Source organism: Meriones unguiculatus, chromosome 1 (genome assembly GCF_030254825.1).
Source record: "Meriones unguiculatus strain TT.TT164.6M chromosome 1, Bangor_MerUng_6.1, whole genome shotgun sequence".
Lineage (NCBI taxonomy): Eukaryota > Metazoa > Chordata > Mammalia > Rodentia > Muridae > Meriones > Meriones unguiculatus.
In genome coordinates, this window is record NC_083349.1 from 160497811 (window position 1) to 160523047 (window position 25237).

The 25237-nt window shown below is 47.6% G+C and overlaps 2 protein-coding genes and 1 long non-coding RNA gene across 5 annotated transcripts; 2 read left to right on the forward strand and 1 right to left on the reverse strand.

Annotated features, from left to right (window-relative positions):
* Positions 1-5641: 5641 nt before the first annotated feature.
* Positions 5642-7296, forward strand: Pigy (phosphatidylinositol glycan anchor biosynthesis class Y). Of its 3 annotated transcripts, none has more exons than XM_021643825.2 (2): positions 5642-6161; positions 6700-7296. In XM_021643825.2, exon 1 carries the CDS (start codon positions 5657-5659, stop codon positions 6128-6130), a length of 474 nt encoding a protein of 157 aa, XP_021499500.2. In that variant the 5' UTR covers positions 5642-5656; the 3' UTR covers positions 6131-6161; positions 6700-7296. The 3 variants fall into 3 exon arrangements, with proteins under 3 accessions (XP_021499500.2, XP_060226945.1, XP_021499501.1); XM_060370962.1 differs by having other exon boundaries at positions 5642-5812; XM_021643826.2 differs by having other exon boundaries at positions 5655-5812.
* A 2585-nt stretch (positions 7297-9881) lies between these two features.
* LOC132648724 (uncharacterized) lies at positions 9882-12906 on the reverse strand. The gene is made up of 2 exons (XR_009587106.1): positions 12862-12906; positions 9882-10396 (listed from the first exon to the last, which is right to left on the reverse strand). It is a non-coding gene; the product is annotated as an uncharacterized LOC132648724 (long non-coding RNA).
* On the forward strand, positions 12104-21576 carry LOC110552465 (zinc finger protein 791-like). The gene is made up of 4 exons (XM_021643800.2): positions 12104-12305; positions 15211-15337; positions 15511-15568; positions 17280-21576. Exons 1-4 carry the CDS (start codon positions 12303-12305, stop codon positions 18322-18324), a joined length of 1233 nt encoding a protein of 410 aa, XP_021499475.2. The 5' UTR covers positions 12104-12302; the 3' UTR covers positions 18325-21576.
* Positions 21577-25237: the final 3661 nt, after the last annotated feature.

Sequence of the window (25237 nt, forward strand, 5' to 3'; positions counted from 1 at the left end):
CCCTGATTTCTTTCTTAGCCGTTTGTTTGTCTGTGTATATAGGAGGGTGGCTGATTATTTTGAGTTAACCTTGTATCCAGCCACTTTGCTGAAGGTGCTTATGAGCTGTAGGGGTCTCTGGTAGGATTTTGGGGGTTACTTATGTACACTATCATATAATCTTCAAATAACAATATGTTGACCTCTGCCTTTCCAGTTTGTGTCCCTGTGGTCTCCTTGTCTTATTGCTCTCGATAGAACTTCAAGTACTGTGTTGAATAGACATGGAGAGAGTGGACAGCCTTGTCTTCTTTCTGATTTTAGTGGAATTGCTTTGAGTTTCTCCTCATTTAATTTGATGTTGGCATTAGGCTTGCTGTAAATTGAGTTTATTATGTTTAAGTATGTCCCTGTATCCCTTATTACACAGGGCTTTTGTCAAAGACCTTTTCTTTATCTAATGAGATGATCATGTCTTTTTATTTCTTTCAGTTTGTTTATATGGTGGATTATATTGACTGATTTTTGTATGTTGAACCATCTCTACATTTTGGGAATGAAGCCTACATGATCGTGGTGGATGATTTTATAACGTGTTCTTGGATTTTGTGAATATTTTATTGAATCTTTTTTGCATCTACGTTCATGAGGGGAAATGGTCAGTAATTCTTTGTTGAATCTTTTTTTTTAATTTTTTTTTCGGATTTATTTATTTTACGAGTGCTCTACCTGCATATACACCTGCATGCCAGAAGAGGGCATCAGATCACATCATAGATGGTTGTGAGCCACCATGTGGCTGCTGGGAATTGAACTCAGGACCTCTGGAGGAGCAGCCAGTGCTCTTAACTGCTGAGCCATCTCTCCAGCCCCTCTTTATTGAATCTTTGTTTGGGTGACTGTGGCCTCACAAAACGAATTTGGCAATGTTATTTCTATTTCTGTTTTGTGAATTAATTTGAGAAATATTGGCTTTAGGTCTTCTTTGAAAGTCTCACAGGATTCTGCACTAGAACCATTTGGCCCTGAACTTTTTTTGGTTAAGACACTTTCAATTACTGCTTCTATTTCCTTTGGGGTTATAGGTCTGTTTAAATTATTATCTGATCTTGATTTAACTTTGGTAAGTGGTATCTATTGAGAAAAAGATCCATTTATTTTAGATTTTCCAATTTTGTGGGGTGTAGCTTTTTAAAGCATGTCCCAATAATTCTTTGGGTTTCCTCAGTGTTTGTTGTTATGTATTCCCCTCCCCCCTTTTCTGATTTTGTTAATTTGGACATTCTCTTTGTGTCCTTTAAGGGTTTGTCTATCTTGTTGACTTTCTCAAAGAATCAACTCTGGGTTTCACTGATTCTTTGTATTGTTCTGTTTCTATTTTATTGTTTTCAGCCCTCAGTTTGCTTAGTCATAGCCTCCTCTTGGGTGTGCTTTTTTCTTTTCATTCTAGAGCTTTCTAGAGCATTCCTGTTAATTTGCTGGTAGGAGGGCTCTCCAATTTCTTTATGTAGGCACTTAATGCTATGAATTTTCCTGTTACCATCACTTTCATTGAGTCTTGTAAGTTTGGGTATGTTGTACATTCATTTTTGTTGAATTTTAAGAAGTCTTTAATTTTTTTCTTTATTTCTGCCTTTACCCAGAAAAGACACTTTATTCAGTAGAGAGTTGTTCAGTTTCCATGAGTTTGTATGCTTTCTGTCATTTCTGTTGTTGAAATCCAGCTTTAATCTGCAGTGGTCTGATAGGAAGCAAGGAGTTAACTCAGTTTTCTTCTATCTGTTGAGACCTGCTTTGTGTCTGAGAATGTGGTCAATTTTGTAGAAAGTTCTGTGAGGTGCTGAGAAGCAGCTACATTCTTCTGTGTTTGGATGAAACATTCTGTAGACATCGGTTAGGTCCACTTAGTTTAAAACACCCATTTGCTCTAGTGTGTCTGTTTAGTTTTTGTCTGGATGACTGGCTCTTGGTGAGAGTGGGGTGTGGACGTCTCCCATTGTCGATGTGTGATTTAAGCTTTAGTCATGTTTCCTCTGCAAACATGGGTGCCCTGGCATTTGGAGCATAGATCTTAAGACCTGAAACATCATCCTGGTAGGTTTTTCCGTCGATGAGTATGAAGTGTCCTTTTCCATTTTCTTTGATTAATTTTGGTTTGAAATCTGTTTTGTTAGATATTAGAATGGCCACACCAGCTTGCTTCTTAGGTCCATTTGGAAAATATTTTTCCATCCCTTTACTCTGATGTAATGTCTGTCTTTGATGTTGATATATTTTCTTATCTGCAGCAGAAGGGTAAATCCTATTTTCTCATCCATTCTGTTAGTCTGTGTATTTGTATTGGGGAATTGAGGCCATTAGTATTGAGAAATATTAATGACCAATGATAGTTAATGCCTGTTATTTTGATGATATAGGTATTGGTGGCGTGTATGTGTTTCCTTTTTTTTTTTTGCTGATGTGAGATCATTTATTTCCTGTGTTTTCATCAGTGTGAAACCTCTTTGGGTTGGGGTTTTCCTTCTGGTACCTTTTGTAGGACTGGATTTGCAGATAAATATTGTTTAAATTTGGCTTTATCATAGACAGTCTTGCTTTCTCTGTCTATGGTGACTGAAAATTTTGCTGGGTATATTAGTCTGGAATGGCATTTATGGTCTCTTAGAGATTACAGCACATCTGGACAGGTTCTTCTGGCTTTTAGAGTGAGCAGTCAGATGTAATTCTAACAGGTCTGCCTTTATGTGTTACTTGTTCTATTTCCCCTGAAGCTTTTAATATTCTTTCTTTATTCTGTATTTTTAGTGTTTTGGTTATTATGTGTCATGGGGAATTTCTTTTGTGGTCTCATCTATTTGTTGTTCTGTCAGCTTCTTGTGCCTTTATAGATAGGCGTTTCCTTCGTTAGGTTAGGGAAATTTTCTTCTGTGATTTTGTTAAAAATATTTTCTAGGAGCTGCACGCAGTAGTTCATTCCTGTATTTCCAGCACTTGGGGAGGCAGAGGCAGGTGGATCTGTGTGAGTTTGAGGCCAGCCTTGTCTACAAAATGAGTCCAGAAGAGCCAAGGCTACACGAAGAAACTCTGTCTCGAAAAACCAAAAGAAAAAATAAAAAAGAAAAAATAAAAAAGAAAAGAAAAAAAAATTCTAGGCCTTTCAGCTGGAAGTCTTCTTCTTTTATTCCTGTTATTCTTAGGGTTGGTCTTTTCATAGTGCCCCAGATTTCCTGGATGTTTTGTGTCAGAAATTTTTTAGATTTAACATTTTCTTTGACCAATATATCCATTTCTTCTATCACATCTTCTGTGTCTGAGATTCTCTCTTCCATCTCTTGTATTCTGTTGGTGATGTTTGTATCTGTTCTTTCTTTTCACTTGCCTAGATTTTTAATTCCCAGGATTCCTTCAGTTTCCGTGTGCGTGTGTGTGTGTGTGTGTGTGTGTGTGTGTGTGTGTGCGCGCGCACGCGCGCGCTGGTTCTATTTCCATTTTCAAGTCTTGAACAGTTTTGTTTCCTTCAATTGTTTATTTTTCTTTGGCTTTCTTTTAGATATTTATTCATTTCTTCCATTTTTGTCTGTACCTCAATTTCTTTATAAGATTACTTCCTCTTTAAGGATCTCCATCATCTTAATAAAGTTAGTTTTCCAGTCTTTCCCCTGTGTTTCAGCTTTGTTGGAATGTCCAGGGGTTGCTGTCGTAGGCTAGCTGGGCTCTGGGGTGCCATATTGCCCTGGCTGTTGTGTTTTTACACTGATGTTTAGACATCTGAGTTTGGGGCGGTTATAGGTGTAGGTGCTGATTTCTGAGTTTATATTTGTTGGATGGGCCTTTTGTTCCTTAGTTACTGTTTCCCTTCTGGCTGGTGTGTCCTGTGGTTGAGCAGGGGGTCTCTGCCCAATTTGGGGGCTAGGACATGGCAATGAGGGGGTGGTAACAGGGTGGGGCAGGAGAGAGAGAATCAGGGAGGTAGGCAGCCTGGACTTCTGGTGGCGTGGCCTCCGGCTGAGCAAGCGTCTATGCCTGGAGGCGGGGGCTGGGACATGGTGATGATGATGATGAAGGGATTCTGAATAGGATGTGGGAGGGGCATGGAGAGAGTTGGGGAAGTCCTCTGTTGGGTAGCTACTAGACATCTGGAGGCTGGTGTGGCCTCTGATTGAGCAGGGAGTCTTTGTCCAACTTGGGGGTGAGGACACAGTGACAAGGAGGGGAGCAGGGATTTGGGGAAGTTGAGGGAGGCATTGAGAGAGTGGGGTGGTCTGTGGTGGGTGGCCTAAGGGGAGTTCTGGTGGCTGGAGTGAAGGGGTTTATTCATGTCCTGTGGTGGTGACATATTATCCTGCCTGTTACTGTGTTCTTACTCTAGCGCACAGGCACCTGGGTTTGGGCGGTTACAGGCGTAGGTGCCTATTTCTGGATTTGTCTTTGTTGGATGGGTCTTTTGTTCTTTGGTTTCTGCCTGGTTTCCTCTGGAGTTTCAGAGAGTGTGTTGGCCGAGTGGTGCCTGTTTTACTGGTCTTCTCAGCTGGGGTGATCATGGGGGATGCTTGCTGGTCCTGGAAGCTGGGGAAGCAGAGGCCAAGGGTAGACGGTCTGAGGGATCCACAGGAGGCTTGCACAGCAGGGAGGGGAGGCTGCCCCTGAGTTCTCTTGCAATGCTCAGGGTGACCCTGAGAATTGGGAGTGGAGAATGTTCAAGGGCAGCCGACCTGGTCTTTTGGGCAGGCATCTACTTTCAGGTCTTATAAGCTGTTTCCATTCAACTGTGTTTGTGTTTTCACAAACTTCATTGAGAGGTTTATTTATATCCTCTTTGAGGTCCTTTACCGTATTCACAGCTGGTATTTTGAAGTCCTTGTCTTGTGCCTCAGCTGTTTCTCAGGGCCTAGTGAAGAAGAGTTTCTGGGTTCCTTTAAAGGAAAGATAAGTGCTTTGGCTGTTCTGTGTTTCGTGTTAGGGGTATAGGCGTCTGGACTCAGCATGCACATGTTTCCTGGTGTTGGTATGTGGTCTTGTCCTTGTCGGACAGGTGTTGTATCTTTGGTTGTTGCTGCCCTCTCTGGACCCTAGGCAGGTGCAGTGGCTGTGGGGTCCCTGGCAGAGAGTGCTTCTGTGTTATCAGTGGTGACAGAAAGAAAATTGTGTTGAGGCCGTAAGATAGCTTTGTGCTCGGCTCTCTCCTGCCACCTTGTGGTTCCAATAAAAACTGCACGGCCTTCACACCACAGCTCACCTCTAGGAAGAAAAGCTTCCTAATCTTTGCTGGAAGGTGGAGGGGAGTGCCACAGTCCTTGTGTGGAGGTCAGAGGGCGATGTGGGAAGAAAACAGGGTCTCCACCATGTGGGTCCCCAGGCTCGAACTCAGGTAGTCGGGCGTGGCGGCAAACGCTCCTACTGGCTGAGCCATCTCACCAGCACAAACTCTTATTTTGACATTCACCCATTCTCAAGTGCTGTCCGGGCTCCAGTTCATCCTTAGAAGCGGGGAAGGCTTCGGAGTGCAGAAAGGCGCAGCTGTGAATAACCCTGCAGCGACTATGCCCCTATCCTACCTCCAGCAGGACTAGGGGTTCAGGACGCCCGGCCAGAGAGGAAGCAGGGGGCCCGAGGAGGGGGCCGCGCTGCACCCGCCACTCAAGGCCCCGGGGGCGGAGCCTGAGCGCGGCGCTGTCCAATGAGCACGCGCGGGGGCGCCTCCTCGCCGGAGCTGGGCGTCTCGCTCCGCCCCCTGCAGGGATTGGGACGGGGCCGCTGGGCGCCCCGCCTCCGCGGAGCGGTGACCGTCACGGACAGGCGCCGCCGGGACCGGGCCTCTGCTGGCCCGAGAGTGGTGAGTTCGGGGTCTCCAGGTCCCGACGGCCGGCCAGAGGAGCTGCTGGAACCGGCCGGGGCCGGACTTCGGCCTCCTTCCTCCAGCTCGGCCTCTGCGCCGCGGGGGCCGCCGGTTCCGCTCGGCTCGGCCGGGTTCGGCTTTCCGGCCTCTGTTCGGCTCGGCTCGGCTCCGCTCGGCTGTGTCCGGCCCGGCCGTCGCCCCCCTCGGCCCGCCAGAGGCGGCAGCGGGACCCCGGTGCCCCTTGGCGTCCCCGTGGCGACTGGGCCCAGGTCTGGCGCAGTCTTCGGTCTGTGCAGTGACGCGGGCGGCTTGTGACGAGGCTCCGGATCCTGTGTCTCCGTCTGAGGTGAATCTAGATTTGTAGGTCTCATTCCGCCTCCTCAGACGTGAAGGATGACACTTGTGCTGTCTGAAGCACGGACTGGCTGCCATTCACCTGCCTCTGCATTCTCAGTACCGATGTTAGGGGCGTGAGTCTCACCTCTGGCAGTTTTGGAAGGCACATTCCTCCCTCCCTCCATCTCCCACCCTTTCGGTTTCTCTGTGTGGCATTGGCTGTCCTGGGACTCACTCTGTAGACCAGGCTGGGCTCGAACTCAGAGATCCACCTGTCTCTGCCTCCCAAGCGCTGGGATTAAAGGCGGACGCCACCACCCACCCTAAGAAGACACTCTTTAAAAGATTTGTTTTCTAGTCGGGCTGATGGCTTGGGAAGGCTGATGCAGGAGGATCCCAGCGTTCAAGGCCGCCTGCAGTTCCCAGCAGCTGGACCCAGCAATCCTCCTGTCTAACCTGCTCGGTACTAGGGTTCCAGGCTGCTTCTCAGGCCCCCTCTCCTTCTCCTTCCCCGCATCACGTCACTGAGTCTCACTTTTCTCCTACAGTTAAGAATCCATTCCCTGTGCTGCGAGGGACGCGTGTTGTCTGCAGTTGCCGCGTGGGACGGCGGATCAGAAGGCGCTGAGGAGCCCGCGCCTCCGGCCGGTGGCCAGTGGAGTTTCTTCTGTCCTCGGGAGCATGCCTAGATGAATGAGGAGTTGGGACAAAGGGAAGATAAGACGGGAGCGGACCGGTACAAGAGCATAACTTTTTAAGACAGCCGAGTTCCCTCGATAAACTTTGAAGAAGGGAGGAAGATGCTGCCGTCGCTGCCCACCCTGACCGTCCTCATCCCGCTGGTCTCGCTGGCGGGCCTGTTCTACTCCGCCTCCGTGGAGGAGGGCTTCCCCCAGGGCTGCACCAGCGCCAGCAGCCTGTGCTTCTACAGCCTGCTCTTGCCGGTCACTGTTCCCGTGTACGTCTTCTTCCACCTGTGGACGTGGATGGGGCTGAAGCTCTTTAGGCATAATTAGCGGGGGGGGTGGGTCTGGGGGGGTGTCCCTCCCCCAGGGCTTGCGGATTCTGAGTAGCGGTGCTGTAGCGGAATAACATTTTCAATAAAACGTCTCGAGGGAGGGAGAGATGCTGCTCCCTTATCGGAAGACGATTTATTTTCTTTGGAAGATTTACTCCGTCTGTGTGTGCGGAGTGTTGGATCCCTGGAGCTGGAGGTGCAGGTGTCTGTAAGCTGCCTGAGTTGAATTCAGATCCTCTGCAAGGACAGCAGAGTACATGCTCTTAACCCCTGGACCATCTTTTCAGAGGCCTGTTTCCTTCTTACTTTTAGTTCAGGCTAACCTCAAACTGTGGGGCAGACGACCCTGACCTTTCCTTGTTGTCTCCATTTCCTGAGGGCTGAAATTACAGGCAAGCGCTACCGCATCCACTTCTGAGGTGCTGGAGGGACCCAGGGCTTCCCGAATGCAAAGCTAGCACTCTACCAACTACCCAGCCCCTAAGGACTAATTTTTTTGTCCCATTCATTTCAAAGTTAGTCATTTGGATGCCGGGCAGTGGTGGGACACGCCTTTAATCCCAGCACTTGGGAGACAGAGGTGTATTTCCTGAGTACCAGGCCAGCAGAGTGAGACTGCCATGAATAGTAATTTGGAATTTTGTTTCAGCTTCAAGGTCAATGGTGAAGTCTTCTGTTAGGGATGGCTCCTCCGAGAGGAGCTGGATGGAGTAGTTACAGGGAAATTCATTAGAACTAGTGTGACAGGTAAAAATCCGTGCCTGGAAGCTGGAAGCACTTAACCCAGCCCTGAGTTTGTGGCAGGCCAGATGGCTCGGCAGTTTCTTGCACCAGCTGCTGCTGAAAAGGGCCCAGTTCTGTCCCAGTCCCCATGTTGTTGGCTCACAACTGCCTCTAAGTCCAGTTCCAGGGGTTCTGGCACTCTCTACTGTGCTCTGGGCACACACACATTAATAAAAACATTTTTTTTTTTTTTTAAGGAGGAAAAGAATTGGCTCTATAAAGGTCCCTTCATTTTTTGGTATGGGGTGTAGTTGAGGTCAGGGTTGATGATTCCTGGTTCTTGGATTCTTAGTCAAGGAATTCTGAGTAAAAGCCCAGAGACAAACCTGCAAAACTTCAAGGAGACTGCTCCGAGCAAAGCGCTAATCAGGCATGCAGGTATACGAGCCTGTGGGGGCTGCTCTTACACCCCACACCTGTCCTCCCAGCCTAAATTCCTCTGACCCTCCTTACAGCTCCCTGGTCCTCCCGCTCCAGAGGCTCTGCTTCTGCAAGCACTGTACTCAGGTTTATAACTCACACCCTAAAAATAAAGAGAAAACAATGTTCTCGTTGCGAAAAGTCAGACATCCTTGTTGAAGGTGAGTCAGAGATGGGAAGTCTTGGGCTTGACGTGAACTCCCGTAGCATGGCACGCTTTGGTGTTGTCCTCTGGAGCCCAGAGGCTCCTCCGACGCTAACTGGACACAAAATATGGACCTCCTGAAGTACGTTGGCCCAGAGGCTGTGGTACAGACACCGGAGACAGGATTAAAGTAGTCGGGGCTAGAGAGATTGGTTGAGAGTGTGTCCTAGTTTGCTAAAAAAAAAAAAAAAAAGGTTTTTCTTGGATTTTATCAGTGTTCCGCTTGCATGTATAAGCCAGCATTGCATCCTTGAGCTAGAGCCACCATGTGGGTGCTGGGAACGGAACCTGGGCCCTCTTCATGAACAGCAAGCGCTCTTAAGCTCCGAGCCATCGATCCAGGTCCTGGTTTGTCTTTTATCGATGGGATAAAACACCTACCAAAAGCAAGGTGGGGGAGGACAGGGTTTGTCTGACAGGAGCTCAGGGTGGGAGCCCGGAGGAAGGGAGTGAAACGGAGACCATCACTGGCTGGCTTCCAGCTCACATGCAGCTCTTTTAGCCCAGGCCTACCTGCCAGGGGATGGCTCCACTCACAGCGGGGCTGGGCCTCCTGTATCAGTATGTAAGAAAATGGGCCGTGGACATACAGGCCATGTGATTAAGTAACTAAGTCACCTCTTTCTAGGTGACTCTAGTCAAGATGACAAAACTAACCAGCACAGACGGTACTGCTCTTGCAGAAGACAGTTTGGTTCCCATCTATTGCCTGTAACTCAGTGCCCTCTTCTGACCTCCTCGGACAATGGCATTCATTCGTGCCTACCCAGGTACTGATACACACACACACACACACACACACACAGAATTAACCTTTTTTAAAGGAATGTCGGCTTAGGGGAATCAGAAGTCCCACCTGGGAAGGGGGCCGTAGAGATGGGGTGGCCTGGCCCACACCTTCCCACTGTCTGTGCTTGCCTTTGAGCAGCTTGCCCTAGTTCCTTCCAGCGATGGGACAGGGCAGACAGCCCCACCCGTCCCCAGATTGGAGGTTCCTCATGGTGGGCAGGAGGAGCTGTGGTGTATAGGGTCTGGTGTGCCCTTGTCCCCATGCCACTCTGCCTTTGAGTCTTCCGACAGTCCAGGAGGCAGCCTTACACCCAGAGCCCTGCCCCCCGAGGCCTCGCTCTTCCCTTCCCGCCTCTGGACAGGCTAACGGGCCTTTTCTGCAACTGTTGGAGGAACAGTGAAGCACACCTCTGCCACATGGGAGAGGTGGGAATGGCTGGCTGTGAGGGGCCCCATGATGAGCGTGTGTATGTAATGAGCCATGGCTCCCGTAAGAAACAACATAGCAAACAAACTAAACATTCTTGGCCCCTTGGGGCTAACATTCTAGAATTTTAAAAATCCAGTTTGATGTTTCCCACCCAGGTTCTGTTTGCCCATTTGAAATGAGTTTTGGAAAGACGAGACAGTCAGATGGGAGATGGGAAATCCAAGTCTTCAGTTGCCTTCACAGGTGTGGGTCTCAGCGGTACTTCTGGGATAAAGAAGCCGGGCTCTGAGGTGCTAGGTGAGGAGGCATCTGAGGTCCGGCTGCTCCTGGGAAAAGTGAGGCTGATGCGAGCAGAGCGTGGAATTTCCTATTTCTCAGACTTTAGCCATCAGGCCCGGTGGGATGGGTCACTGGGCTACCAGAGCCAGCAATGCAAGACTGATGGCGGAAGAAGAGCATTGACTCCTGAAAGCTGGCCTCTGGGGTGGGAGAGATGCTCAGCGTGAAAGAATGCTGAAGGCCCTTCAGGCCCCACATAGCTGTTCACAACCGCCGGTACCTCTAGTCCTGGAGGATCCGATGCCCTCTTCTGGCCTCCACCTGGCATGCATACAGTGCACAGACATACGTGCAGGCAGGACACCATATACACTTTTAAAAAAAGTCATACCCATGCCATCCGGTGCTGCTTCTCCTCTCCAGCAATAGTGTAAAATTATTTTATTTATATGAGACATAGTCTGTGTAGCCCTGGCTAGCCTGGGATTTGATATCTAGTCCAGTCTAGCCTCAGCCTCAGAGAGCTGCTGCCCTTTGCCTCTGGTATGCTGGGATTAAAGTGTGTGTGTGCCACCACACTGGGCCTTTTAATTTATTTAATAACACTGCTGGGGCTCAAACTCGGAGTTTTTTTTATCCTAGGCAAGGAAGGACTCTGCTAATCGAGCTACATCTGAGAGATCAAAGAACTAAAAATTAGTTTTTAATTAAAGTTTAAAGCACAAGCCTGAGCAAAGGCCAGCCAGGTGGAGACATGTCCAGCCACCTGCAGGGAGGAGCCAGCCTTACTTCATTATTTCCTGCCCACTAGAGATACAGTTGCTAGGAAACGGCCCAGATTGTCCCCCTCCCCTAGGACAGCCAAACAGGGGAAGCCAGACCATTAATGGTTTGGGGGCCTTCCTATAGCCAATCAGTTCAAAATACAACAGCCCCTTTTGTGTTTCAACCAATAGACTCTTGCCAGGCTGGAATCCCCCTGTTTGGGTGTGCTGGTGTTCTGCCCAGTTCACGAACCCCAAATGACCAGGAATAAACAGACTCTGCTGTAAATACACGAGGAGGTTCTTCTTATTGTAAATTACAAGCTGCAGCTTGGGCCCACACCCCCCCACCAACGAAGCGGTGAGAGCTGAGCACCCTGTGCCCAGGTTAGTGGGGTGATTTAAAGATTCTGGTCCCTCCCAGCATGCCCAAGGCAGGAGTGATTCCTGCTTGAAAAGCATCTATTGGTCAAAATGCTACATTTTGAATTGATTGGCTATAGGAATGTTGCCAGACCTTTAATGACCTGGTGTCCCTCCCTAGGGGGATGGTTCAGTTTCCTAGCAACTGTATCTCTATGCAGTAAGGGGGTTCTTCCCCTCAGGGCATTGCTGGACTTCTCTACCCACCTAGTTCAGGCCTTAAATAATAGCTGCTAATTTTTAATCTTTTGGTCTCTCACTGGGAGGGACTGGGACCTTTAAATCATCCACCTAACCTGAGCACTGGGTTCTACTCTCCTGGGGGTCTCATGATCTAGACATAACACATCTCCAATTCCCATTAGACATTTTCACCGGCTCTTAGTAATGAAGAATAGGTGTTTTCTGAAGGGTTATTGACCTAAAAGCCTCCAGCGTCTGGCGAGCTGAGAAACTTGAGACAGGGAAGTTGGCATGCTGACTGGCGGTTTCCTGGCAACAGTATCTCTAGTGGGTGGAAAGGAATGTAGCAAGGCTGGTTCCTTCCCACAGCTGGCCAGACAGGTTTAGATTTCTTGGCCTTTGTTCAGGCTTGTGCTTTAAACTTTAATCCAATAACCCCCCCCCAAAAAAAAAACACAAAAAACTAATTTTTAATTCTTTGGTCTCTCAGGGGTACACAGAGAAACCGTGTCTCAAAAAAAAAAAAGAAAAGAAGTTAAAAATCTGTGTTTTGTGATGGTCTCAAGCAACCCCCTGTGACTGGGCCTGTTGCTCCAGAGGCAGTTTGCCCAGTTTACCAGCCTTAACCCCACCCCAGTCTTTTCCCCTAGGTAGCTCAGGGCGAAAGGGCGGGACTGCAGTACTGTCCAATGAGTCCGGCCGCTGGCAGGGGCGGGGCGCCGCCACGCAAAGCCACCGGCTCTGGTGGTCCTGTCTGTCCCGGTAGTTGCCACCTCTGCTCTCAGCGTCTGTGCGTGCCCTGCTGTGCCCTGCAGGGAACGGGGAGGCGGCGTCCCTAGGACCTCCGAGAGGTGGAGATGGTGAGTGCAGGCGGGGATGGAACGGGCTGCTGCGAGACGCTCGGGAGTCTGTGCCCGAGGGTGCCATCCCCTCGGCGCCCCTTCGGTTTGGCTCGGGCCCGCAGGCTTCGGCTCTGCGGGGCACATCCTGGGGTGGGCGGGGCGGCAGCGAGATGCTGGCTGTGCGGGGTTGCAGGAACTACTGCCTGACGGTCCCCGCTCCCTAAGTGGGGCCAGTTTCCCCAGGGTTGTTCAGATTTCCCGGCGGTCTCAAATTAGCAACCCTGTTCCAGCCTGGCTTTTCAAACCCAGCTGCCCGTGAAGACCTTCGGTTCCGGTCCCCCCTTTCCACTTCTCCGGTAGCAGCTGCCCCTCTCCAGGTCACTTTTTTTTTTTCCTTCTTCTTCCTCGTTTTTTCTCTCATCCTTCTTCCCCCACCCCCTTTCTTTTCTCACTTTCTCAACAGGGTTTCTAGTCCCATCTGGCCTTGGGTTAAGTACTAGGGACGGAACCCGGGGCTTCGTTTGTGAGGGTCAGCACTCTTCACCTCCCAAATGCCAAGTATTCGATTACTGACCTGTGCTTTTGCAGCTGGTGACCCTTCTGCATTCCAAACACGTTGTTTTAATTACACCTTTTCTTTAGGGCAAAGGTTGGTTTGGTTGGGTGACTGATTTTTGCAGTCCTGAGCTAGAACCCAGACCTTTGAACTGCATCTCTGGTCTTTTGTTTATTGTTTATTATCGGCAAGTATGTGTTGTTCGCGGTTTCACTGTGGAATTCAGGATGGTCTCAAAGTAATCCTGTCTCAACTTCCCTGTCATTGGGATTACAGGTGTAGGACACCAGGCTTGCCTGAGTGGCCCTTACAAAGTTTTGCCTTCCTGGCCACCTGTATGAAGCTCTGTGGAACTCCGTTCTCTAAGATGCATGAGCTTGCCCTTCCAGTGTCTTTCCTGGGCACAGATGTTGAGATTAAGGTTCTTTTTTTGTAAACAATTTCTCAGTCCTTTGCCCTTGAGGTTCAACTCCTTATGAGTACTAACTTTCCCTGTGTGGTGTCACCTTTAAGAGATTTATTTATTTGGGTCACAGTTTTTCAATAAAAGCAAGTATTTAATCAACAAAGGTTGAGAGACAGTACGGTCTTTTCCTAAAATTAAAAAAGGTGTGTGTTTCATTAAAAAGGGAAACAAAGGGCTGGAGAGATGGCTCAGAGATTAAGAGAGCCCAGGTTTGATTTCCAGCATTCACATGACTGAACTGTCTGCAAATCCCAGCCTGGGGATCCTTCAGACACACGTGCAGACAAAACACCTATGCACATAAAAATGAGTGGATAAATAAGCGAATATGTAAATAGCAAGTTTAACTGTGTGCTCTTGCCTTGCATTCCCCCTCCCTGCATCCTAGCATGGCAGCTGCTGAAAGCTAGAATGGGGGCCCAGTGGGCCTCCGATCTCCACAGCTGCTGTGGCACGTGTATTCCTAATAAATAAATTAGTGCAGCTTTAAAAATGGGAAGAAACATAGCTGTTAACCTGTTCCTCAGTATGAGCCAAGCCCGATACAATGTTTGGCTCGGCTAGAGGGAGCCTTTGTGCTGCCTTGTCTCAACATGTGTCTCCCGGGAGTGGATGGCGGAGGCTGCTCCAAGTCAGGACTGTGAAGATTTTCATAGGGTCTAAGTGCTCATGTGCCTCCTGTGTCTCCTGTGCTCTGTCTCCTGCTGGTTTCCGTGTCCAATTTTATGTTTAAAAGTTTGTTTTATGTGTGTGTGTGCCTGTGCTTCATGTTTCGCCCTCAGAGGCCAGAAGAGGGCACTGGAATGTCTGGAACTGCAGTTCCAGGGGCTTGGGAGCCACCACGAGGGTGCTGGGAGCTGAACCCTGCGCCCCTGCCAGCGCAGCGGGTGCTCTTAACTCCTCAGTCATCTCCCCTGCCCATCCTGCACAATTTTAAAGTGGGGCAGAGTGAAAAAAATTGGACCCGTGATAATTCTGTCAACAATCTGGACTCGGTGGCCCCAGCTGTCATCCCAGCGTTTAAAGGGACGGACAGGAAGATCCAAGGCTGGATCTGGGCAACAAACCCTCTGGGGAGATGCTCTGTGGGTGAGAGGGCCTGCTGTGGAGCCACGAAGACCTGATGCCCATCATGCCAAGCCCGGTACGGCTGTATGCCTGGATCCCACTGCTGGGGAGGAGCCAGCCGAGCTGGAAACTGTCAAGCTTCAGGTTCCCGAGACGCCCTGTCTTGGTGATAATGCAGAGACTGGTGAGCACAGCCCCTCTCGGCCTCACATGGGCATGAATGTGCACACCAATGTAAATGAAATGAGCCAGCAGCTAACCGCTGGAGAGATGGCTCAGCGGTTAAGAGCTGCTCTTCCAGAGGACCAGAGTTCAATCCCCAGCACCCTGTAACTCCAGTTCCTGGGGGATGTCACACAGACAGAACACCAATGCACATAAAAATTAAAAAAAAAAAAACAAAACTGTACAGATCAGTTCCCTGTATTTTTGGTGCCAGTAATTTATGAGAAAGCGAATGTAGACTAACATTAGAATTCTGGTAAGCATATTCATTCACCACAAACTAAAAGTGTGGAGACCACAGGATTGTATGTGAATGTCTTCTTTGTTTTTATTTATGTGTATGTGTCTATGTTAGACTCTGTGCTACCCTGACCCCCTCCCTGCAAGGAGGCCAGAAGAGGCTCTTAAATGTCTTGGAGCTGGTGGTTGTGAGCAGCCCAGTTGGGTGCTAGGAACTGAACTCAGATGCTCTGAAGAGCAGTTCAGTGGCCCTAAGTGCGGAGCCACCTCTGCAGCCCTTCATGGGAATGTCTTCTGGCTTGAATCCCAATCTCTGTGCTGCGTGTGTGTGTGTCTTTCTCTTGCTGACACATCTGGGGATGTTCTAGGACCTCGTGACCTTCGAGGATGTGACGGTGAACTTCACCCAGGACGAGTGGGCTCTGCTGGATCCTTCCCAGAAGAACCTTTACCGAGACGTCATCTCGGAGATCTTCATGAGCTTGGCCTCCTTGGGTAAGGACGACAGCGTCCCCTTACTTTCTCAGTTAGACAACATGCTTTGCCCATCACTGCTGAAATGTGAACAAGAAATACTCCGATAAATAACCATAGCATCACTGCCGCAGTTCAGGAACCTAGAGTTTAATACATTCTCTAATAACTCAATTTTCTCCCCTCTGTTCTAGGGAAAAGTTGGGATCAGAATATTGAAGACTGGTACAGAAATCAGGGAAGAATCTTAAGGTAATTCACTGAAAACAGAAAGAAAAGTACCACAAAAGAAGTTTAGGAGGTGGCTCGGAAGCTCAGGTGGAAAAATGCTTTGTATGCATGTGTGAGGATGCATGTGTGAGTTTGCTCACTAGAATCTAGGTAAAAGGCCAGGTGGCTGTGGGGACATTTGCTTGCAATCCCTGCTTGGGAGTGGGGGGAAGAGGAAGGTAGATCCCTGGGGCTTCCTGGCCATCCAGCCCAGTCACATTGGTTGGTTCCTTGTGGAAGTACAAGCCATTATCTCAGAAATTAAGGTAGCAAAGTGACTGAGCAAGATGCGTGAGATTGACCGCCGGCTTCCAAAGGTACCCATGTGTACACAGACACACAGACTCAGAATCTGTCATTAAGTTTTAAAAGATAAACCCACCCAGCCACCTGCAGGTTTATTTATTTATTTTCACATCTTATTTACGTGTATGTGTGTAGATGCATGTGTACATGCACATTTGCCTACAAGGCCAGAGGCATCGGGGTCCCCTGAAGGGGGAGGGAAAGGTGGTTGTGAACCTCGTGACATGGGTGCTGGGAACTGAGCTTGGTTGCTTTGTAAGGACGGTACACATTCTTTGGGAAGGAGAGATAGAGCAGTTAAGAGCACTTGTTATTTTTGCAGAGAACCCAGCTTCAATTCCCAGCACCCACATGGTTGCTCACGGCCACCTGTAACTCCAGTTCCAGGGGTTCAATGCCCTCTTCTGGCATACAAGTAGTTAACAGACCTACATGCAGGCAAAACGCCTATACTGTTGTAAGTGGACATTAATATTTACTTACTGATTTATCTTCTGGTAATGCTGTTGTTAGTCCTAAACAGCTGTATACCCAAATCACCACACAGAGACTGGGTTGATTTAGTTAACCTAGAACACAATGCTGGGCAATAGTTACTCCATCCTAAACCTCCAAGCCCACATAGTTTCCTATTCCTAGCATTTAGATTTCCCACATTACACTTGCTTTTTGTGAAATCTTAGGTCTGGTTCATGCTCCACATCCTCCAAGATCTCCCCTCCAGCTCCTCATCTAAGCTCTCCTCTCGCCCCTTCTCCTCCCACCCCTTCTCCTCCCACTCATTTCCTGCCCTCTAGCTCCTCCCCTCTTTCCTGTCCTTTGGCTACTCCCAGCTCAACATTGTGTCTAGTTGCTATTTGGAAGTTTACACCAAGTTGAGACAGGATGCTTAGAATGAGTTTCACAGTGCAATATCCGGATTGCAACCAGAGAATGGGGGGGGGGGGGAGAAATCAGCATTTGAATGAACAAGGGTAAGGTGTATACATTTCAAAAGAACATTATACCAACACTATACACATAAAATAAAATAAAATAAAATCATTAAAAAGTTAACAGTACACATTTTTTAAGGATTTTAAAAAAATTATTTACATTGATGTTCTGCCTCTGTGTATGTCTGAGGATATCAAATCCCCTGGAGCTAGAGTTACAGACAGTTGTGAACTGTCGTGTGGGTGCTGGAATTTGAACCTAGGTCCTTTGGAAAAGCAGCCAGTGCTCTTAACTGCTGAACCATCTTTCTAGCCCCAGGATACACTCTTAACTGCTAAAATATCTCTCCAGCCCCCACGGAGAAATACAGATTTGAAGCATATTCATCAGTAAATATGAAATTGTGAGTAAAGCATTTATAATGTGTTCTGATTTTTTTTTTTTTAAACAGCAATCTTATTGTAGAGAGACAAACAAGTGAGAGCAAACAAGATAGCCATTGTGGAGAAACCTTCAGCCAAATCCTCGACCATGATCTGAAAAAGACAAGCCCTACTGGAGTAAAGCTCTGTGAATGCGGTATGTGTAGGAGAGCCTTCAGGCCTTCCTCGTCCAGGGAGCCCATCAGTGCTCAGACTACACAGGAGGCATGTGATCACAAGTGTAAGCAGTGTGAGGCAACCTTCTGTAGTTATCCTTTCCAAGTCAAGGATGGGCCTTGCAGTGAAGACAAGCCCTGTGCGTGTCAGGAGCGTGAGGAAGCCTTCCTTTCTTTTACCAGCCGTGGTGAATTTGTGATACCTCATACTGAAGGTGGACCCCACAAATGTAAGGAGTGTGGAAAAGGTTTGCCCTATCTCAGTGCGCTTAGAATCCACAAAAGAGTTCACACAGGAGAGAAGCCTTATCAGTGTGAATGGTGTGGAAAAGCCTTCAGCTGTTGGGGCTCTGTTCGAATACACCAAAGGACTCACACTGGTGAGAAGCCCTACAACTGTAAAGAGTGTGGGAAAGCCTTCAGCTCTCTCTCAGGCCTTAAAGGACACATGATAAGGCACACGGGCGGTGGACCCCATAAATGTAAGGAGTGTGGAAAAGGTTCGCCCTATCCCAGCTCGCTTAGAATCCACGAAAGAGTTCACACAGGAGAGAAGCCTTATCAGTGTGAATGGTGTGGAAAAGCTTTCAGCTGTTGGGGCTCCGTTCGAATACATCAGAGGACTCACACTGGTGAGAAGCCCTACAACTGTAAAGAGTGTGGGAAAGCCTTCAGCTCTCTCTCAGGCCTTAAGGGACACATGATAAGGCACACGGGCAGTGGACCCCATAAATGTAAGGAGTGTGGAAAAATCTTTAACTCGCCCAGTGCACTTGGTAAACACGAAAGCACTCACAGGGGAGAGAGGCCGTTTTTGTGTAAATACTGTGGGAAAGTTTTCATTCGTTCAACCTCATTCCAAAAACATGAAAGAACGCACACCGGAGAAAAACCCTAGGAATTCAAGCAATGTGGGAAGGCCTTCATCTCTAATTCAAGCCTGCGAGGACATGTGATCAGGCACAGTGGGGTTGGGCCTTGTAAGTGTGAATTTTGTGGGAATGCCTTTGGCTTCCCCAGTGCAGTTCTTAGGAATGAAAGTGCTCAGTTGTATAGGATTTCTGTGACTCGAGCATGGAACATGCAGGGTTCTGAGAAAATCTTTTACTAGCCTAGGTCAGGTACAGAAAGTAATTACTGGAGGGGAAACCCTGTTTAGAGAATATGGGAATGCCGTGGGCTGTCAGATTTTATCTGGAAGCATAAAAGGGCTGAAGAAAAACCTTATAAATAAAACGTACGTGTGTGTGTGTGTGTGTGTGTGTGTGTGTGTGTGTAACAGCACAGTTTGTTGAGATGGGCCAGAAGATGGGTTCTTAAGTTAGGCATGTTGGCACAGGCCTTTAATCTCAGTACTTGGGAGGTGGAAGCAGGTGGATCAAGAGCTCATGATCATCCTCTTCTATGTAGTAAATTTGAGACCAGCTTGGGTTACAAGACACTCTGTTTCAGAGGGGTAGCACAAGCCTTACATCCCAGTGTTTGAGAGGCAGATGAATCTCTGAGAGTTCAAGGCCAGCCTGTTCTACGCAGTGAGTTCCAGGGTCTTACTAAGTAAGACCCTGTCTAAATAAAGGGGTCGAGGATGTTCAGTGGTTAAGAGTGCTTGCTGTCCTTCCAGAGAACCCAGGTTCTGTTCCCAGCACATCTTACAACTGTAAGTCAAGCTCCAGGACATTTGGATCTCTCTCTGGCCTCTGCAGGCCCTGCACTCAATTTACACACACATGTAGTTTTAAGAAGATGGTTATTCAAGTTAGTACTCAGATAGGTTACAGTGGTTGCTATGGAGAAGGCTTTGGGGTGGAATGCATAAGGCAGTTAAGTACGAGGCCTATGGGGATTTTAACTGTGGCATTAGTTCTCTGTGGCAATGGTTCTCTCTTCCCACCTTTCCAGGGGCAGAACTCAAGTTATCAAGTTGGCAGCAGGAACTTTTGCCTGCTGAGCCATCTTGTGATTAGATCTTGCTATCAGGATGCCTCAAACTCTGAAGTAATTCCAGACTATCTTCGTTTGGGTTTTATTGCTGTGAAGAGACACCATAGTCATGGCAACTCTTATAAAAAACATTTAATTGGGTCTGGCTTACTGTTATTTTAAACAAATCTCATCAATTTTACAGTAAAGACTTGGAAGCCAGCTACAGGAGAAAGCACCCAGCTGACCTTTCTCCTCAGCCGATATCCCAGAAGGAAAAGCAAGCTCTTCTCCACATACTCTCAAAAACCTTCAAACTGAATGTCCCTCCCTTCTACTTCCTGTGCATCTCTTGCTCCCCCTCTGTCCTCTTGACATCCTCTTCTTCTGTTTTTTTTCCTATGTACACTCCCTGTCAACTGGTTGCTTGCTCCTCCTCTTGACCTATGGCTCACTTTATTTAATCCTGTTCAAGCAGAAAGCTCTTGGATTGAAGGTGTGTGCTGGGGCTGAGCCATACCACAGCTAGAAACAGGTTTTTTCCAGTAAACAACACACTCTGGAGGTTCACAGTGTGATGAAATATCCTGTAACCTCTTACAGTTTTAGTACATTGTCGTGGTAAGAATCATGGTGGCACGTAGCCAGACATGGTTCTGGAGAAGGAACTGAGTCAGACATCTGGATCCACAGGCAGGAAAAAAGAGACTGTCCACACTGAGCGTAGCTTGAGCATATGAGACCTCAAAGCCCACCCCCACAATGCCACACATCTTCCAACAAGGACACACTTCCTAATAGTGCCACTCCCCGTGGCCAAGCATTTGAACACGTATATGGGGGCCATTCCTATTAAAACCTCCACACGGAGTAACATCTGAAACAGTTTTCACTTCATATGTGAGTATGGTGGGGGATGTGTTCTTCTGGAGGTCAGAGGACAACTTGAGCCCATTCTTTTTTTCCTTTACCTGTGTTTTGGGGATCAAACATGTTACCACACTTGCCCAGCAAGTGCCTTTACCTGCTTGCTGAGTCATCTTGTCAGCTCTAATTGTTCGTTTTCCTGCCTGTCTCAGCCTCCCAAGTGCTGGGGTTAAAGATGAGTACCATCATGCCTGGGTTATTTTTATTAATTAGCATGTGTATATGTATGTCTCTGTGCATAGGTTTGTGCAAACAAGTGCAGGTGGTCACAGAAGCCCGAGAAGTTAGCTCCCCCCACGCTGGAGTTTCAGGCAGTTGTGAACAGCCTGACATGGATGCTGGGAACCCAACTAGGGCCCCCAGAAGAGCAGTATGTGCTCTTAAGTGCTAAGTCATCTCTCCAGCCCTTGGTTTTTGGGTTCTTGAGGACATGCTCAGTAAAGACAAAGTGGGACTTCAGTCCCCTCCTTTGCTCTCTTTTCCTTCCGAGCTGTGAGGTGAGCTGACTCACTGTGCCAAGATCCTCTATGATGTGCATCGAGACAGGCCTGAAACAGTGGGGCTCAACACTCGTGGACTGGAGCCTTCTAAACTGAATAAAAATAAGCATTAGCATTACAGATTGCAAAAAAAAATTCTGTGTGTGTATATTTCTGAGTGTGTATATTTCACGCGTGTGTGCGTAGGTGCCCCCAGTGTCCAGAAGAGGGTGTCGGTTACAAGTGGTTGTTGAGCTTCCCAGTGTGGACACCGGGAACTAAATTTGGGTCCTCTGCAAGAGCCAGTGCTCTTAACTGACGAGCCATCTCTCCAGCCCCCAGCACAAAAGGTTCTGTGAGGCAGGGTTCCATCCATGAGGACGCAGACATTCTTAATCACCTCTCACGGCTCCTACCTCTTAATACTGTTGCTTTAAGAACTAAGTTTCAATATTTACATGAAAGTTTCAAGATTTTACATGAAAGTGACAAGATTTTTGTAAAGACCATTAAGAAAAACTTAGGTGTGTGTGTGCGTGTGTGTGTGTGTGTGTGTGTGTGTGTTCCCTCGGAGGCAGAAGAGCATCTCAGATCCCTTGGAGCTGGAGTTACAGACAGTTTTGATCCTTCTGACAGGCGATAGAGAAGAACAGCAACTGCTAACCATTGAGTCATCTTTCCAGGCCTTTTTTTTTTTTTTTTCCTGTTTGACACAACTTAGAGTCACACATGAAGAGGGAACCTCAAATGAATTTTAGCCTTGACTGTCCTCAATTAAGTTTGTGATATGGAAGTGTTAAGTTGAAATAAACTCTTTCCTCCCATCCATCGCTTTTGATCAGTGTTTTATCATAGTAACAACAACAACAAAAAAACCCCACAAACAAACGGGGACACTACAAATCATAAAAAGGCCTAAATCTATCTTTTAATTATTGCTTTAACTGAAAAAATATTAGCATTTGTACCCAATTGGATCCCTCCTTTCTTCCTCCTCTCTTCCTCTTTTTCTTCTGGAACTTGCCATGTAATCTGGCCTCAAGTTCACAGAGATCTGCCTGCCTCTGCCTCAAGTACTGGGATTGAAGGTATGCACCATCATGCCTGGCCCTTGGACCATTTCTTAGTGGCAGTACAGAATCATCTTACTTTGTGAAGGCATTCCATTAAAAAATCAATTGTTCAGAGATGAGCTTTTTTAATTACAAGTCATGAGGGGATAGAGAGATGACTCAATAGTTAAGAGCTCTGGCACTATGAGGACATGGGTTTGATTCCCAGAGCCCACATGATGAGTCATAGCCATCTATGATTCCAGTCTTAGGGCATCTGATACCTTGTCCTGGCTTCCCGTGGGTACCAAGCACATAGGTGGTACACAGACACTCATACATGAGCTGGGAGTTTTGACACACACATACCTGTTATCCCAGCACATGGGAATCTGAGGCAGGAGAATCACAAAAGTTTAAAGCCAGCCTGGTAAACATAGTAAGTTGTAGGCCAGTCAGGGACACGGGCTGGGAGCTGGCCCAGTGGGTAAGGCACTTCCTGCACAAGCAAGAGGAGCTGAGTTTAGATCCTAACACACGAAAGCGTGTGAATGCAACTTTAGTGCTGGCGGAAATATGGGGGCAGACAGGTGACTCTCCCAGGCTCACTAGCCAATTTATAATCTCCTGCCTCAAGAATAAGGTGAGTGGGGCTGGAGAGTTGGCTAAGTGGGTGAGAGCACTTTCTGGTCCTATAGAAAATCCGGGTTCAGTTCCCAGCTCACAACCATCTGTAACTCCGGTTCCAGCTCTGGCGCCCTCTTTTTGTCTTTGTGGGCACCTGACATGAACATGATATACAGGCAAACATGAAGGCAAAACACAAAAATAAATATGGAGTTGAAACAGGAGAATCACCACAAACCTGAAGCCAACCTAGGCTATAGTGTGAGATCCTATCTCCAGACAGACAGCCCCACCCTCATGGAAGCATGCTATCAAGAAACCCTGGGAGAAAGCCCTCAAAACCCATGGGTACCTTGGGCTAGAGAGATGGCTCAGTGGTTAAGAGTACTTGCTGACCTTCCAGAGGATGTGGGTTCAATTCCCACCATCCACATGGCAATTCATTGGGTTCAATTCCCACCATCCACATGGCAATTCATCTGTAACCCTAGCTCCAGGAGAGCCAGTGCCTTCTTCTGACCGCCATGGGCACCAGTCACACTTTACATACATGTGAGCAAATACTCATACACATAAAATAAAAACGAATCTTTTTGTTTGCTTGCTTTGATTTTTGAGACAAGGTTTCTCTGTGTAGTCCTGGCTGTCTGGGAACTCACTCTGTAGACCAGGCTGGCCTTGAATTTAGAGACCCACCTGCCCCTGCTTCTTGAGTGCTGGGATTAAAGGTGTGCACCACTATGGCATAGCTAAAATAAATAAATTTTTTACAAATGTATTTATATCCAGGCCCACAAGCTGTAGAAAACCCTGTCTCAGCCTCCTGAGCGCTAGGATTGTAGGTGTGCACTATTGTGCTTGCTTCTTTTGTATATTTGCAGTATCTCTGTGGTTTATCGGGTGTATCTGAAAGCATTTCAAATAAAACTAAACTTTTCTCAATTCCTTACGTACAAAACTAGGGATGTGGCGAAGTAATTTGGTATTGCAGCTTCTAGCAACTACTGTGCATGAAGGCCTTTGTTCAAAGCCCGTACTAACACCAGTCTTGATACTCACAGTGAGCGTAAAGTATAAAACACTTCTGTTTTATACCAGTCAAAGAAGGTCTCTGTCTCCCTCCCTCCCTCTCCTTCCATGCCTTCCCTTTTTCCTCCCTCCTTGACCCCCTCTCTAGCTTTCACAGGCTCGCTTTCCAGTAATTACTGTTGAAATCCAACACCCTCTTCGGATCTCTATGTATATCTGGCTTCCTTCCAGTATAAATCCTGGAGATACCTGCTTTGATAGCTTTCTTTGCTCACTTCCTCTCTCTCCTCCTCCCCTGGAGGGCAGGAAGTCCAGCCCTATCCTCCCCCTGCTCAGTCACTGGCTGTTAAGCTTCTTTATTGACATATCAGGAAACAATTGGGGAGCAATGTTTACACAACATTGAGACCGGAGAGTCTCTGAACAAGAACTGCAACTGTTACACCCAGTTCGAGAGCCCCCAAACGACTCCGTTGCAAAACACACGAGGGTCTTTTTATTACAAGCTGGAGCCCGGGTAGCTGCTCTTTACAAAGACATTTGGGCAAGCGATCCCCAGCTCCGGGAGATCAAGGTTTTTAAAGGAACAAAAATGCCAGTGGGGTAGTACAAGCCTTGGCATTACAGGATTGGGTAAGAGGAACAAAACCCAAGCGGGGTGGTCTCTAGGGAAGCTGACCTCTAAAATGATTGCTCTATTTTTAGGCGCCAAGACTGCTAACGGTCGGGCCTAGCTACCTGAGACACATCTGACCTCCCCGCTTAGGGGAGGGGCCATGTGACTCCAGTCATACCCAGAGGTTTATCTGGGTGGGGACTGCTGCTGGCCCATTATCTGAAAGGAGTGTGGTCTTGTGATTCTGCCCCAGCCCCAGGAATTAACTCTAACCTTTCACAACCAGATATGCGGGCACAGAAATCAGCATTTGAATTTTCACACAGTGTACAGTAACGTTGTGCCTACACAACTGTGAGCTCACATATCCTGAGTGAACTTCGTGTGTCTATCCACAAATATGCACATGGTAAGAGTCTGCTAGAGACGAGCATCCCGGGCGTTCCCGGTGCTTTGTCCTTCATATGGCTGGTCCTGTCGGCAGACGCCAGGGCTACTGCTCTGTTTCTTGGACTTGTCTACTTTCAGAAGGTGAGCCCATTGGCTCGTAAATGAGCATGATCACTGACATAATTGAAAATTAATCCAGGGGGCTGAGCACTGGCTGCTCTTCCAGAGGATCCGGGTTCAATTCCCAGCACCCACATAGCAGCTCTCAACTGTAACTCCAGTTCCAGAGGATATGACATCTTCACAGAGACATACACCAATATGTATGTATGATAAAACACCAACGAATATGAAATTTAAAAAATTAAGGAAAAAAGTGATCCATTAAATGGGTAAGTGTCTTGCAAAATTAAGCTATTATTTGATCATTTTCTCTAGTTATAAGAAAGTGGTCACTAGCCAGGTGCAGTGGCGTACATCTATAATCTCAGCACTCTGGGAGGCAGAGGCAGGTGAATCTCTGTGAATTTGAAGCCAGGCTGGTCTACAAAGTGAGTTCAGGACAGCCAAGGCTACACAGAGATACCCTGTCTCTAAAAACCAAAAAAAAAAAAAAAAAAAAAAAAAAGACAAGAAAAAACAACAAAGTCACTGGTTACTGGCAAAAACAACTTCACAGATACCAGGAAGCACAAGCCATCTTGGTTGGGCATGCCTGGCTGTTCCAACTGCAACTACAGGTGAAGGTGAGCTGTGCTGGCTGGTGCTAAC

Coding starts and splice junctions, on each gene's coding strand:
- Pigy (XM_021643825.2), top strand. CDS start 5,657: ATGAGCACGCGCGGGGGCGCCTCCTCGCCGGAGCTGGGCGTCTCGCTC.
- LOC110552465 (XM_021643800.2), top strand. Junction 15,338..15,510: donor CATGAGCTTGGCCTCCTTGG/GTAAGGACGACA, acceptor CCTCTGTTCTAG/GGAAAAGTTGGGATCAGAAT. Junction 15,569..17,279: donor AATCAGGGAAGAATCTTAAG/GTAATTCACTGA, acceptor TTTTTTAAACAG/CAATCTTATTGTAGAGAGAC.